The following is a 16512-nucleotide window of genomic DNA, read 5'->3' on the forward strand; positions in this document are numbered from 1 at the left end:
CAGTGGAACACACTCCTTCCTTGGAGGTCTTTAAGCAGAGGCTGGATGGCCATCTGTCAATGGAGATGCTTTGACTGAGAGTTCCTGCATGGCAGAAAGGGGCTGGGCAGGATGGCCCTTGCGATCTCTTCCAACTCTATCATTCTATATAAGGGACAACCAAGCAGAGCAGGAGGCTTACATCACAACTGATACCAAACAGGAGAGGAAAACAAATAGGTGTGCTATAAATTCTAAGTCCCAGTATCCATAAATACGACAAGACTACAACATTTCTTTCAAAAAATATGTATCTGGTGAAAGATATTTACAACAGTACAGGAAAAGTCTTGGAATAAACATACAAAGTTATACCATATCACAGTGGATAAATCTTCTGTATACTATACAGTTTGAGATGATGCTCCGTAAACAGTAGCAATGTCCTGCTAATTCACACTGAGGTGAGTTGGTTTTGTTGTAGAGTTACTAGTCACAATTGAAGCAATGGCAGTATATATGCACAGTACATCTTTCACTGGTAGCAGACGGCTACCTCCGGAGTGTTTGTGTGGCTGCTTCGACTCATTCGTCTTCTTCAGCAATGTGAAAGCATTCTATTCCGGATTATAATGCCAATGAGCTATTCTATGCTTCCAAATTATAGGTCAACTTCACTTAATAATTGCACGATCCATGATAAGAGACTAGTAGTATACTATACTACTAGGTCTTCCAGTGCAACTCTGTGGTCAACATCTTCCAGACATTGACCATAGAATTGTGCTGAGGAGCTGCAAATGCCTATTGGAGTGTTCTCTCAAGGAATCTCTAGGTCCTTCAGTGCCACTTTTGGTTATAGTTGACCATAGAGTTGCACTGAAGGACCTAGAGATTCATAGAGAAAACATATTAATAAAATCCTTGACTAATCAGGCCTAGAAACTGTAGTGCATGCACTGGTGACCTTACAACTCGATTTCTGCAATGCACTCTACATAGGGCCACCCTTGTACCTAGTCCAGACACTACAGTTAGGACAAAACATGGCACCCAGGCTGATCACTGGTAAAACTAGAAGTGATCATATTACACCTATTCTGAAATCTCTTCACTGGCTGCCTATTGGTTTCTGGGAGCAGTAGAAGGTGTTCATCAAGGTAATCATCCCTTTAAAGCCCTGCATGGCTTGGGTCCAACCTATATAAGGGATCGCCTACTTCCGTACAATCTGCACTGCAACACATAAAAACAAGACTAATGGCAACCTCCCAGAGGATGTTCTCTGCTGCCGCTCCCAGACCATGGAACGCCTTTCCAGAGGAGATCCCTCAAATGACCAAAGAAAAAAAAAGCTGTCAATATGGATCTTTTCCGGCAGGCCTTCCCAGAATCGTTCAGTCTAATTTCTCTACTCTCCCTACTTTATGTAAACATTACCTCTACTACAGAACTGCTATCATTTGAACAGGTTTAATTTTTAAACTGTATTGTATTTAATCCTGTTTCAAAGGGGGCGGGGGGATTTGTTTATTGAAAGTATTATTATACCTTGATTTCTGCAGCAGAAAGGCAGAGTATAAGAATAAAGTTTATTAGTATTTATTATTTCCTGAATAGACTCCCCGTCGCCAAAAAAGGGCTACAATGACTTCTGCTGCCGTTATATTTATTGTTGCCTTCCTTTATTATTTTATGCTATTTTTCAAATAGTAAATTCTTTAAGTGTATTTTGGGGGGGGATTTTGGGATATGGGTATGTATGTTTTAATATTGTAAGCTGCTCCGGTTGTGTTACACAGAGGGGCGGGATAAAAATAAATGTTATTATTTATTATTAATCAAACCTGCAAAAGTCAAAGCCGCAGATGTGAAGAGATAAGTATAGTCTCAAATGTGTGTGTGTGTGTGTATTCTCAAAAGGTCTCAATTTTGCTCCTATTGAACACCCGTTTTAAAAAAATAATACTTTTTGAGGGCAGCTAACCTTTCCAAATCTCTAATCCTAGGCTTGGTAAAACAGCCATTTAGACAGAGACATAAAATAAAATGTAACTTAAACACATACAAGCTTAGATCCACTGCTGTAAGTAAATTTTGGGCTGAAACAGGCTGCAGAAATGATCCATCTTGAGACCACTTTAACAGCCCTGGTCCAGTGCTAGGGAATTCTGGGAACTGGAGTTTATTGTGACGCCAGAGAAAGCTCTCTACCAGAGAAGGCTAAAATGTCTCACAAAACTACAGTTCCCACAATGCCCTAGCACTGAACCAGAGCAGTTAAAAAGCAGTCTCCGACTGGATTGTTCCTGCAGTCCGTTTCAAGCCTTTATGCGCACACAAAGGCTGCATCCACACTGCAGAAATAATCCAGTTTAACTGCCATGGCTCAATGCTAGGGAATTCTGGGAATTGTACTTTGTTGTAGTACCAGAGCTCTCTATCAGAGAAGGCTAAATGTCTCAAAGCTACAATTCCCAGAATTCCCTAGCATTGAGCCATGGCAGTTAAACTGGATTATTGGTGGTCTGTTTCAACCCTCAGGCTGCATCCACACTGCAGAAATAACCCGGTTTAACACCGTTTTTAACACCACAACAAACTCCAGTTCCCGAATGAGCAGTGTCAAACCGGCTCATTCGTGCAGTATGGATGCACAGCCAAAGCGACTCAGAGGGTGAATATAGCTCCAGCCTGCGACAAAGGCAAGCAATCCCATAATTCCCCGCTTCCCTCCTCATTCAATAGCAAAAAAGCCCCTTTCCCCCTAGAGCCCTGCGCAGATATTCTGCGCAAGACGTTCGAGAGTCGAAACCTAAGGCGCGCATGCGCAGCAGCGCCGCGTGGAAGGAACTGGGCATGCGCAGTACGCAGCACCTGGCCTTGCTGAGTTGTGAGCAGGCGCCGGGGGTGGAGGGAGGGGGCGAGGGACCGCTGAGGATTGTGGGAGATTGCGGCCCAGGCCTAGCGAGCGGCGTTCGACGGCGGTTAGGGCGCGCGCGCAGGGGGGGAAGAACAAGGGGGTCCCTTTTTCCTTCGACCGTTCGACGGGAAGCGCTGAGGGACAAGACAAAACAAAACTTAAGAAGACGTAAGGAAGCGCCTCCGGTTCCGCAAGGCCCCCTCGAGGCCTGTCTGCCCTCGATGCGCGTCTAGAGGCCGGAGAAGAGGCAGCGCCATGGCTTCCAGCAGCGGCACCGATGTCATCCAGGTCACCAACGTCTCCCCCAGCGCCACCTCCGAGCAGATGAGGACCCTCTTCGGCTTCCTGGGCAAGATCGAGGAGCTGCGCCTCTTCCCTCCCGAGTGAGTCCCCCGGAGCCAGGGAACGAGGAAAGAGGGGCCAAGGCCTCCTCCTGGGCCTCGCGCCTTCCTGCCTCCATTGGGCCCAGTGCCTTTAAACTGGGGGCGAATTTCAGCCCCAGATCCCTTATCGATCATTTTAGGCTGCATCAATAGAAGTATAGTGTCTAGATCAAGGGAAGTCATAGTCCCACTCTCTTCTGCTCTGGCCAGGCCCCACCTTGGAGGCCATCTGCCATAGGGCATGCTTTGATTGAGAGTTCCTGCATGGCAGAATGGGCTTGGAGTGGATCAGGGCCCTCGGGGTCTCTTCCAGCTCCATGGTTCTAGGATTATTTTAAACCCAGAATTTTAACCATAAATCAGCAGGGAGACCAAGTTTTTGTACAGCACCATGTACATTTACGGCACTTTATAAATAAAGGCAATAATAATAATAATAATAAGGAGCTTGACTGGAAAGGAAACAGTTTTTTATTTTTAGCTGCAGCGTTGTTCCCAGTAGGAAATTCATCCAAATTTCTGGGAACCTGAATTCAAAATGAACCCAGGTTTTTATAGTATTTTGGACAAAGGAAACTACAAATCACATCTTCATTGGTTACGTCAAATTAAAACACTTACACCCCCGTATATTCATTGGATATCCCAGCATACGTCTCTATCCCACGTCGATCAATCTTTTATCTATCTATATGTTTCGTTTCACTGTCCTTAAAAGCCATTTTTGCATGCTTCCTTTTCCTTGGTTTTAAAATGTTAAGTTAGGAGCCATTTCCAAACGGTTTACATCCCAAAGCAGAGGATTTTGACACGACCCGAATCCTTCATCCTCCTGACAAACTTTGCCCTCAGTTTCATTTCAGTACTATAACTTTCAACCCCTGAGCATAAGTAAAAGTATAAAAGGGCCGGGGTGATTTGATGTTCTTTTGCAAAAAGGTATTTTCAGGATCAGCTAACATAGAGTATATATACTGAAGTATACCCTTCTGCTTCATAAATTCAAAAACATAGGATCACATGGACTTTAATGTTTTTTAAAAAATAATTAAAGTCAAACGAAGACTGCATTGTCCATCTCCCAGATCTGTGGACGACATACTCTCAAGTCAGTATGCTGATTCTGTGTGTAGAGTGTCAGATCGTGGATGGCTTCAGTAATCTGTAAGACTGAAAACTTGGCTTCCATGCTCTAGAATTCTGATGCTTGTCCAGTGGAAGTGTAAAAAAGTATAGTCATTTAATCTCACTTGAGGTGCAATTGTCCCTTCTGATCTCCTTCCAGGACACAACCCCCCCCCCCCCCAGATAACAAAAAAATGCTCCATTCTCTTCTATGACTGTACGGTGTGTGTGCAGGCGCAAGCATGCATATCCATTTAAAAGAATGGGGCTTGCTGCCCACGGAGGCTCACGTTTGTGGACAGCAAGCCCGCAGATAAAAAGAGCCCACTGTATTAAAATTTCAGAAGCTTTTTTCAGTGTCTCCTAATAGTTGAGCTGAAATATTTGATTGAAGGGAAATATCAGGAATAAAATCCTGAAGAAACTTACCAGGGGCTGGGAGTATGTCTTAGTAGACATAACTTATTTCTGAGTAAACAATCATAGGATTGCTCTGTTGAGATTTAACAGACCCATTCAAAAATTGACTGAATATGTTGGGCCCTTTTGGTTTCAGGACCCACCATGTATACAAAAATCTGTGGATGCTCAAGTCCCATAAAATACAATGGATAGTTAAATGATGTATAGAAAAAGGCAAAATCGAGGTTTGCCTTTTGGAATTTACATATTTTTTGAATATTTTAAAGCCGTGGATAAAGAATCTGTGGATATGGAGGGCTGACTGTATTTTTCTTTGAAAAAAATGTAATTGTAAATATTTTAAGACATGAGAATGCAATAATATGTACTTCCCCTTATAGTGTTAACATTTTTAAAAAACAAATAAAAATGAATTGAAATCCTTGAAAGTACATGCTAACATAAATCAGTTAGTCCTTAAAGTGCCACTGGATTTCTTCTCTTTTCATGCTGGAACAGACTAACACTGTTATCCTTTTGGGAGCGGCTACAGTGGATGGTGCCAGCTGGATCAGAAATCCATTAGCCTCTTCAAAGAAATCTCCCACATACACGGAGACCTCATTTAACATGCTTCCTAGGATTGTAATCTGAAAAGGGTTAATCAGAACTTTTAAAACATCTTAATAATGGGTCTTTTTATCGGGTTTGTGGTGGCCTGGAGCCAATTCTAGGGTTCCAGAGCACACAGCATCTTCATGATCTGGAACCATAGCTCGGAAGGGCAGCGCCATTGTTATGCATGGCAACCACACAGCCGCGACAAAGATCCAGCCCAAAAAGGAGCGCCTTCCAGTGACGCCACCAGAAGCGCCTTGGGGTGGTGCCATGATGTCATGCGCGTGTTGATGGTGTCATTGCCCGTGCAGCATCCAAACAGCACAGCGCGCGCATGACATCACGGCACCGCCCCAAGGCACTTCTGGTGGCGTCACTGGAAGGCGCTACATTTTGGAGCTCCTTTTTGGGCTGGATCCTTGTCACGGCTGTGTGGTTGCCATGGGAACGATCCGGAGAAGAAAAGGGGCGGCCTCTAGCTGCCTCTTTCTTCTCATCTGTACTGGGCTTATGTCACCTATTAATTTTATGAAACTGTTTTTTATAATGTTCAGATTGGTTTTACCAGTCTTAAGGCTTTCGGGAACTTCTGTGGAAATGAAACATTTTCAGTCCAAATGGGCCTGCCTTTGAGAGGAGTGTGGAAATCTGGTACTGAATGACCTCTTTCCATTTTTAGAATCCACTAACCACTATTTGAAATGATGAAGAGGATAGTGAATTGGCAAATTTACCACCACTGCCTCTAGAGGTCTCTTCTTCTGAGTTCCTTTTTATCGATTTTGTTAATATTATTATTATTATTAACCTTTATTTATAAAGCACTGTAAATTTACACAGCGCTGTACATACAATCTTTTTAATTGGACGGTTCTCTGCCCTCAGGCTTACAATCTAACAAGACACGACACAAAAGGAGAAGGGAGTGGTGGAGGGGAAGGGACCTCTCTAGTAGCATAATACATATAAAGTACATAGCAATACAGGAAATGATTCAATAAAACAGGCAACAAAAGGACATCAAATAGCAAGTGACAGTTATGCAATGCCTGGGAACACTTCCCTGAACAGGATGGTCTTCAACTCTGTTTTGAAGCTGGTTAAAGAAGTGATGGCTCTTGCTTGTGGGGGAAGAAGGTTCCAGGAGTGAGGGGCAGCAAGTGAAAAGGGGCGAATCCAGGATGGGGCAGAGGAAATCCTGGGTTGGGACAGCAGACCTTGACTACCAAAGCAGAGGGCCCGAGTGGGAAGGTGAGGAGAACGAAGGTCTGATAAGTAAGGAGGGGCCAGCCCATGGAGGGCTTTAAACGTCAACAGTAGGAGCTTATACTGAATGCGGAAAGGGAGGGGAAGCCAGTGAAGGGATGCCAACACAGGAGAGATGTGGTCAGAGCAGTGGGCGGATGTGATAATGCGTGGAGCTGAATGCTGGACAGAGATTAAAGGGCGGAGGTGAGAAAGAGGACGTTACAGTAATATTAACAAAATACAGAAATATGTATTATAAAAGTTATAAATTTTCCTTATGTACCTGTCCAAATTATATTTTCTTATTTATTTTATTTAGGTCCAAAACACACTGCAGAAGTAATCCATCTTGGCTCAGTGCTAGGGAATCCTGGGAACTGTAGTTTATTTGTGGCATCAGAGCTCTCTGACAGAGCCAGGGCAGTTAAAGCAGTATCAAATTGGATTATTTCTGCAGTGTGTTTTGGACCTTAGTTAGTTTGTTAGCTGTTTTCAAGTCATTTCTGACTTACGTTAACCCTGAGATTCATGAGGTTTTCTTGGCAAGATTTGTTCAGAGGAGGTTTGCCATTGCCTTCTCCTGAGGCTGCTAGAATGTGACTTGCCCAAAGTCACCCAGTGGGTTTCATGGCCAAGCTGAGAATTGAACCCTGGTCTCCAAAGTCCAACACTCAAAACCATTACGCCATGCTTATTTGTATCCTACGTTTTTCCTAATACTGGAACTCAGGGTGGCTTAAAAAATACTGACACCAATACAGGTTAAAAACACAAAAAAGCTTGAGAGAGAGAGAGAGAGATTTAAAACTATTAACTTATAAATTTAAAACCATTAAAAAAAACCATTAAAAGACAGAATATAATAATCAAGGAAACAGCACAAAGTTAAAAGTCCATTGCAGCCAACTCCAGAAAGTCTGTCAGAACAGGAAATTTTTCACTAGCCAGCAGAAAGAGAGCAAGGAGGGGGCCATTCCAGCCTTCCTATAGAAGGAGTTTCAGAGCTCAGAAGCTGATAATACCCTCCCTCTGTTTACCAACAATGCACCCAGGAAGATATTGAAACCTAGCAGCCTTCCCTGAAGCTCTTGGGCAGGTTCATACAGGAAGATACGGTCTTCTAAAAAGCCTAAAGACCCACCCGTATCTTGAAGTGTGCAGTTATTTATGACGTTACATTGTAGTAATTTATCTTGTGTTTTACTTGCATGCAATAGTAATGAGCAGATCCTAGCTGTTAGAGCAGGGTGATAATGGTCACATATCTTTTTTTTCTTCTTGAAACTGCTTATGCTGTAATGACAGACAGTAGTGCAAAGTTAAAACATCATTGCAGTTCATTTTCCTTTCTGTTTTTAAGTCAAGAGATTTTCTTGTGTTTGTTGATTTGTCACCTAATATGCTTACTGGTGTTTTCTCTCTCTCCAGTGACTCTCCTTTGCCTGTTTCTTCACGTGTATGTTTTGTAAAGTTCCAAGAACCTGACTCTGCAGTTGTGGCACAGCATCTGACAAACACTGTATTCGTCGACAGAGCATTGATAGTCGTACCATATGCAGAAGGTTTGTGAATTGTTTAATGATCTATGAAGCCATAGAAAAATAATACTAAATCCTGATGTAGTTTAATAGCATGAAGCTTAGTATATAAAATATGTCAGTTATATTTACATTTTTAAAACCCTTGGTATACTGATATCTCTAGTATTGTATACAAAATAGATCACACATTTAATCATCAAACAAAGTCTGAAACTTGCCTATCAGTCTTTTTGGAGAGACTGTAAGAATTCTAATATAGTTAAGCAGCATTCTTTGGTATCTTATTTTCCTCAGGTGCCCTCATTGGTCTTTGGAGCTGTCTTTTGCAACTAAAATGCATAAACAAAGTGTTACTTTACATTATCTGGTCTATTTTGACCATGATTCATTCTCCCTCCTAAAGGAGGGCTGGAAATTTACTGACATTTACAAGGCAGTGCACTGTCTACCGCAGTTGACACTTCAGACACATTTATCCTTTCTAAAAATTCTGGTATACCAAGGGTTTTATCTCTGTTAGCCAGAAAATATTTCCAAAGGTGCTTATATGGGCACTGGGTGTTAGATCTTATTCCTCATTTTCTTGTTCAACCTTGCTATATTTTCTAGAATTTCACTAAATAATAAACTCTTCTCTCTGTTATTTGTGTGTGTGATTTTATAGTGGAGAAGGCAAATGCAAAGGCCCTTCCAGATGACTGAAACAGTGGGGTCCTCTGCAGCTACAGGGGATTCTAGACATTAACTAAAGGCCAGCAAGCACTCAAGTCCCCCAAGTGTTTTCCTGGTGTAATCACTTGTTAACAACATTTTTTCTCTTCTTTTTCTTACATTTTTAGGCTGTTACAGTAATTTGAAAAACAATGAGCAGGGTTGGGAACATAACTATAATTCTGTACCAAGAAGACTACTCTTCTAACAAGTTCTGTTGAACTTCTGTAGATTCCATCACTACTGTTTCAAGGGCACCACTTACTGATCAAGTAGTAATCTTCTTAAATCACTCAAATACAGTAAAATGTTTGCAGTGTTACGCTGCATTCCTACACATAAATTGCTAAATCTCATTGGAGTTAACGGGATTTAAGCAGCATGGCTTTGTATCAGATTGCAGTGTCTTATATACAGTGCCTTCTTTGGAACAAGTCTGTTTACACATTAACAAGGCAGAGAAATGCAGTGTGCAGACAAACCTGGTAGAATTTAATTGTTAGTATTAAGATATTTCTAACTGAAACTGTAAATAGTGTAAGCATCTTCTAATCCTTGTCCATTTGAAAATGCCCCCAATCCCCTATTTTTAAGGATTTAAATCTTTCCATGTTGTTTTGGGTGAAATTTTGAGATGACTTGCAATTAAGGACAAATAGATGTGACAGTGGTAGTATGTTTAAACATGGGTTTACCCCAATTTCATAGAAGGCAATGTGAAAATCCATCTTTAACTGTAAAATTGGTGCATGGGTGAAGACTGCAGAATCCTACCTGTACCTGCAGCTTAATTTCCTTATTGTGTGTTTTTTCTTCATCTGAGTGCCACTGTGGAAATGTGCTCTCTGCTTACAGAAAGGGGCTTGAGAGAGATAAGCAGCAGGTTGGGGTAGGCTTCAGAGCCTTTCACTGTTGTGTTACTCCTGCTGTTTTGTTGATGTAGATCCTTTTTATGTTATTGGGGCAAGACTGCTACTGTCATACGTACTTTAACTCTAATCAGTAGCAACTGATGTATCTATAAGGCAGTGTTTAAATGCTTAAATCAGAGATTGAAGTATGGTTGATGTAATATTTTTCTCTTTATAAATTTGATTTTATACTTGCACTAGAATGCTACATAACTCATAAAAAATATGACAGCCAAAGGGATAACATAAGAATCTACTAATGGTTGTGAAAGACGCAATTTTTGTTGGGGATCTACATACATTCGTAGTTTGTGGAGGATTGCAGTCCTGGACACAGTACTGTGTCAGAATGATCTACTCTTTTTAATGACTTCTTTCTTCTTTTAATTCTTTATTTACGGAAGCAGATAGGCTTCACTCTTCAGTTGTTTGTTTCAAAATTCTGATTTCCACCAGGTACCTTAGCATTATTCAGTCAGATATTTTTAATTCATTGGGATGGCTCATGGGTTTTCAGGTACATGCTTAAGTATTCTGCTGAATTTAAGTCTACTTTTTATTATTCTTGTCATATGTTTTGACATTACCTAGTTCAACGCATTAAAATGCTGCATTGTGTTGATCGTAGACCTGTATCAGCAACATTCCAGTTCTTAGTGTGTATCTTGTACCATATCTTGGTATTGGTTGTTGCTTTGTGTTCTAGACTTAACACAAAGTTCACGGTAAGACAAATACTACTGTAAACTTTGCTGTAAAATTCAAGGATTTCAAGAAGCTCAAATATTAACAATGGCTTTGGGTGGGGTTGTGTAGGTTCTTTGGTTAATGTTTGTTTCTTTTGTCTGTTTCTTTTTCTTCATTTCTACACATTCATGCAGTATGTCATGGTTCTAACAAAGCAGCAGTAAAAAACTCTTGACGCATGAAAATTAACTGGTGAGGGGCCTCATTGCTTTTTTAAAAAATTGTAGTTTTATTTCTGAATAACTTTTTTCCTAAAAATGAGAGGATCAAATGCATGACTACTTAATGGATGCTGATCTTCTGTGAGGTGTCTCAAGATAAGAGGATGTTTAGTTAAATGCCAGAAATGTTATAGTTGCACTAAATCTGTGTAAGCATAAATAATATCCTCTGAGACATAATTTTGCATGCAAAATTATCCCATAATCTCTATAGATGTGTTTATATTGATGCGTTAATGCCCTGTATCTAAATGACCTCCCCCTCCCCCCTTTTCCCACCATAACTTTTGGTATTGAAATTATGACAGCTCAGTGACAGAAGAAAGATAACAGTGCTGTGTATTATACATTTGTTTATATTATCGGCACTTCTCAGTATAGGTGGAAGGAACCATTACCTTTATTTAACAGTGGTTTTTCTTTTTTGTTGTTGTGTTTTACAGTTCTTTTCCCTGGTTCAGCCTGAACTATATACCAGGCCCTGCTGAAAATACCACCCAACAGTTTTCTTCTGCAGCTTATCCAGTTTCTCTTAAGTGCCCTGTACATATTGTATGTTTTATGATGAGATGCAGTCTTTTTAATATGTATTGCAGAAACACTACTGGTATTTGCAAATATATAGTACAGTTATCTTATTGAACTCTCATATTGGGGGCTTGGGCACATTAACAGATTAATCCATATGTATAGGGCTTTTGCTGTTGGTTAAAATAACAACGATCAACATTACTGTTTGTCTCACGTTGGACCTTTTGTAAGGTTATTCTCCTTGGAGGATAGGCTGTAAAACTAGACACTTAGCAACCCACAAGGCTGTAGATCAACAGTTTCTTATGAAATGACAGTACATAGCTACATTCTTGGTACAGTGAGCTTGACACACATTGGAGTGTGTATTTTACTGCACAGGTAAGGAATGTGCCATATTTAAGGTGCTTACATAAATACATACACATGAACACACATGCAGAATCTATATATGGAGCTCTGTGGAAACCTCCCCATCCATGTGACATGTCAGCAAAAGCCCTACACGTTTCCTTACCCTCTCTTAAGATTTACAAAATTGTATGGTAGGTTTAAAAAAGAAATCTTAGTGAACTGTACCATATTATTAACCCCTAAATCAAACTTTTTTTGTCTTGTGTATCTTGATTTTTCTGTGTGCTTTATAGTGAAGCAGCCGACACGAGTCGTTGTTCATAATACAGCTTTTGAAAGTTGAGAGCACACCCCTGGAGAACCGACTGTGCTTGCTTACGTTTGGTTCATGACTTAAAAATCGAGTACAGGTGATGAAATCTTGGCAGTGTTAACAAAAAAGTAGTGTGTATTGTGCTATTTTTTTATTCTAGAACTTAACCTTTTGTAGAGAAAAAGGAACAGTCAAATTTTCACACATTCTGAAGTTTCATTCTGACATACAAATTAATGATAAATTATTAAGAGATCAAACATTGTATTGTAGCCAACATAAGTACTTTCAGCAAACTCAGGTGGTGTTTCAGGGAGACATTTTCTGGGTGTATTTGTGTGTGGATTATTTTTTTAAAAAAAAGAACATTGATGAGTGTCTTCTAATGCAAAACTGTCTCTCTGCAGGAGTTATTCCTGATGAGACTAAGGCTCTGTCACTCCTGGCTCCAGCTAATGCTGTGGCAGGTCTTCTGCCGGGTGGTGGACTCCTGCCTACCCCCAACCCACTTTCTCAGGTAAGCTTTCACATTATGTGGTATGTAAAAGATGGCACAGCATGTGCTATTTTAGTCTTACTGTGCTAGTTTATTTAGATTTCTATTGTATTTAGACTTGTACTAGCCTTTATAACAAAATAATTGCAAAATGCATGTTGGTTTATAAATGTCTAAGTAACAGTTTGTTGGATCTAGCCAACATTAAGATAGTCTTTTGATACCTATCCCTTTATTGTCACTTTGGAAGTATATACTGTGGTCTCACTCTGAGTAGTCACATTTAACTAGTGGAATATACATAAATGTTTTTGCATCATTCAAAATTGATTCATTAGGCCTACTATGGTTGGGACTACCAGTAGAACTAAAACCTATGGCATGCTCCTTTGAAGGCTGAGTGAAATATGCATACCTTTGCATGCCAGTCTGATAATTTCAGCAAGTGAGATGAAGCTGGTGATGCTCTCTTGGAATTTGTTATACAGTGGGAAGGGGAAGCCAAGTATAGTCAGACACATATTCTAGAATTCAAGAAAGCTGATTTCTGTAAACTTTGGGAATTACTGGCCGTAATTCCGAGAACAAGAATACTGAACGAGAAGGGAGTTCAGGATGTATGGGAGTTTCTTAAAAGTGTGATACTAAAGGCATAAAGTAAAACTGTTCCAATAAGAAGAAAAAAATGGGAGGAATCTAAAGAAACCAGAATGGTTAGCTAAAGAACTTTCAACTGAGCTAAGTGTTTAAAAAATGTAGAAGAAATGGAAAAATGGGGAAACCACCAAAGAGGAATTCAAGCATATAGCCAGTATATGTAGGGGGAAGGTAAGAAAAACTAAAGCACAGAATGAATTTAGGCTTGCTAGACAGATTAAAAACAATAAAAGGCTTTTTTTAGTTCTGTACACAGCAAAAGGAAGAAAAAGGGCCGCTGCGTGGAGAAGATGGCCAAGTACTAACTGAGAATAGAAAAAAGGCAGAACTATGCAACACCTTCTTTGCCTCTGTTTTCTGTAGAAAGGAAAACAGTGCACAACTTGAGAAGCGGTAGTCACCATTAAGACTCAACATGGGTTTCTCAAAAAGAAGTTATACCAAACTGATCTGATCTCTTTTTTTTATAGAGTCCCAGGCTTGAAAGATGAAGGAATGCTGTGTATATAGCATATCTTTATTTTAGTAAGACTTTTGACAAATTTCCCCATGATATTCTTGCAAAGAAGCTAGTAAAATGTGGCCTACACAGTGCTACTGAGGTGGATTTGTAATTGGCTGACTGACCGAACCCAAAGGGTGTTCACCAAGGGCTTATCATCATCCTGGAGAGACATGACTAGTGGAGTGCCACAGGGATCTGTACTGGGCCCTGTTCTATTCAACATCTTTATCAAATGACTTGGATGAAGGAATAGAGAGCATGCTGATTAAATTTGCAGATGATATCAAACTGGGAGGGTTGCTAATTCCCCAGAGGACAGGATTAAAATGACTTTAACAGGTTGAAGGGCTGGGCTAAGCTAACAAGATTAATTTCAACAGGGGGATCCTACACCTAGGCAGAAAAAAATGAAATGCGCAGATACAGGGTGGGAGACACCTGGCTAGTTCATGTGAAAGTGATCTAGGAATCTTAATAGACTACAAGTTGAACATGAATCGGCAGTGTGATTCAGCAGCCAAGAAAGCCAACTCGATTCTTGGTTGCATCAACAGGAATACAGTGTCTAGATCAGGGGAAGTGATAGCACCAATGTATTCTGCTTTGGTAGGGCCTCACCTAGAATACTGTGTCCAGTTCTGGGCACTTCAGTTCAAGAAGGATCTTGATAAGATGGAGTGTGTCCAGAGAACCTTAATGGTGAAAGGTCTGGACGCCATGCCCTATGATGAGTAGCTTAGGGATCTGAGAATGTTTAGCCTGAGGAAAAGAATGTTAAGAGGGGACATAATAGTCATGTTTAAATATTTGAAGGGATGTCATATTGAAGAGAGAATAGGCTTGTTTTGCACAGCTCCAGAGAATAGGGCAAGGAGCCATGAATTCCGACTACAGGAAAAGAGATTCCATCTAAATCTCAGGAGGAACATCCTGATGGCCAAAGCTGTTCAACAGTAGAATATGCTACCTGGGAGTGTGGTGGAGTTGCTTTCTTTGGAGGTTTTTAAACAGAGACTGGGTGACCATCTGTCTGAGGTGCTTTGATTGGTGTTCTTGCTTGGCAGGGAGTTGGACTCAATGGCTCTTGTGGTCTCTTCCAACTCTATGATTTTGTACGAAAGCAGTGATGCTGGGCAGCCTATAAGAGTTCTGAGTTCTTGAGCTCTGGCCAAGATGTCTCACAGCATAATTTACCTACTGCTCCTAGGTTTGCATGATTTATTATTATCTTTAAGTGTATAAAGATATGGAAGGTTTCCACAAGTAGGTTGCCCTACTGTGCATTATTTGTATGTCTTTTTTGCTTGCGCTTCCCTCCTCTGATGGTTTAATTAGCAGATTATAAGTATTAGGTTACAGTTGCATGGTAGTGTATGCTTTGAACACAAGGATTGCTCAGTCAGTCCAGTTAAAGGATCAGGTGGGAGGGGATTTGAATATCCTTGCCAGAGAACCTGAAGAGACAGTAGGTCGCAGTGTCTAATGGTTTGATTTGGCAAAAGGCATGTCACTGGAGAAGAATCATAAGTTTATTGGAAGAGGACCTGCTTTGTATGTGGAAGGTCCCAGGCTCAGTCATGGGAAATGTCAGTTGAAATGGATTTCAACTAGCAAATGATGCAGATCCCAGAGAGCTGCTGCCAGTCAGATGATGATATACTCAAATTAACAGTAGTCATCCCTCCGTTTGTGCAGACTTCAGATCTGCGACCTTCACTTAGTTGCAAGGAGCAAACGGGGGGAGTTAGAATGGGGTATGCGGGGCTGCACCACCATTCAAGCCAATAGGGCTTGAATATCAGCGGATTTCCAGACCGATTCTCTTGTGAAAACTGAGGGGTGATTGTATATGGTATAGGCAAGGTTCTTGTGTTTTTTCTGATTTATGCCACTGTTGGTAATCATACAGCAGTATGTCTAATTTAATCAGAAGAGTTAAAAGCTACTGCCTGTAGAGATGGTGAATGCTATTTTCAACTGATTTTATCTTCCTTGTCAGGCAGAAACATGCTATGAGCTGCATACTTATTTGCCTTCTGAAAAAATATTGCTACCTATATTTCAACTGATTCTCTTTACTACAGATTGGTGCTGTCCCTTTGGCTGCTTTAGGAGCTCCAACGCTTGATCCAGCTCTGGCCGCTCTTGGTCTTCCTGGAGCAAATTTAAACTCTCAGGTGTGTTGAGCATGTGTCCTTGCACACACATTGTTTAGTCTCTTGCAGGTTTTTAGTTGTGAACTTTTATGCAATATTTTAGTCTTTCGAGCCAGGCATTAATAAGCCTCAATTGTCAGATAACAAACACATCAAGAAGTTCAAAGTGATTTAGTGGGCAAATGTTTTAGTATTTTGTTTCAGAGAAACTGGCTTAATGTAAAGTAGTGGGGTTGTCCTGTTTCTAGCAGATATAATTGCATGTATATATAACCTTGTCGAGTGCCTTTTGTAGAAAGTAAAGTTCTGTAAAGTTCTGTTACCGTATATCCCCTGTTCTTTTTAACATGTACTTAAAACCACTGAGTGAGGTCATCTGGAAATTTAAGGTGTGGTGTCATCAATAGCAAGTACATCACTGTATTTCTTCTTTCTGGTGAAGTAGTTGATTTGTTGAACAAGTGGCAGAGATAAATATTGGATGAGATGACAGCTAATAAATTGAAGCTTAATCTAGGCAGAACATTGGGTGGAACGTAATTGCATAATGGATTGTATGATTTATGAATAAAAACTACTGTAGCTTCTCCTAGTAGCTAAGGTCATGCTTAGTAGTCTCCTTTTTAAAAAAAAACTTCATTAGCATCAAGATTGTGATCACTTATCCTCTATGAATTCTACAGTCTATCAG

The 16512-nt window shown here is 40.5% G+C and overlaps 1 protein-coding gene across 2 annotated transcripts in view; it reads left to right on the forward strand.

The window, feature by feature from the left end:
* Positions 1–2931: 2931 nt before the first annotated feature.
* SRSF11 (serine and arginine rich splicing factor 11) overlaps positions 2932–16512 on the forward strand; it is a 30810-nt gene continuing 17229 nt past the window's right edge. For both annotated transcript variants that reach the window (XM_089515433.1, XM_089515434.1), the window contains exons 1-4: positions 2932–3285; positions 8107–8240; positions 12415–12524; positions 15750–15842. In XM_089515433.1, coding sequence (XP_089371559.1) covers positions 3158–3285; positions 8107–8240; positions 12415–12524; positions 15750–15842 — 465 coding nt within the window. In that variant the 5' untranslated portion in view covers positions 2932–3157. The remainder of the gene's footprint in view (positions 3286–8106; positions 8241–12414; positions 12525–15749; positions 15843–16512) is intronic.

Source organism: Sceloporus occidentalis, unplaced genomic scaffold, assembly GCF_023333645.1.
Source record: "Sceloporus occidentalis isolate IW3139 unplaced genomic scaffold, rSceOcc1.0.p SCAF_3, whole genome shotgun sequence".
In the NCBI taxonomy this organism is placed as follows: domain Eukaryota; kingdom Metazoa; phylum Chordata; class Lepidosauria; order Squamata; family Phrynosomatidae; genus Sceloporus; species Sceloporus occidentalis.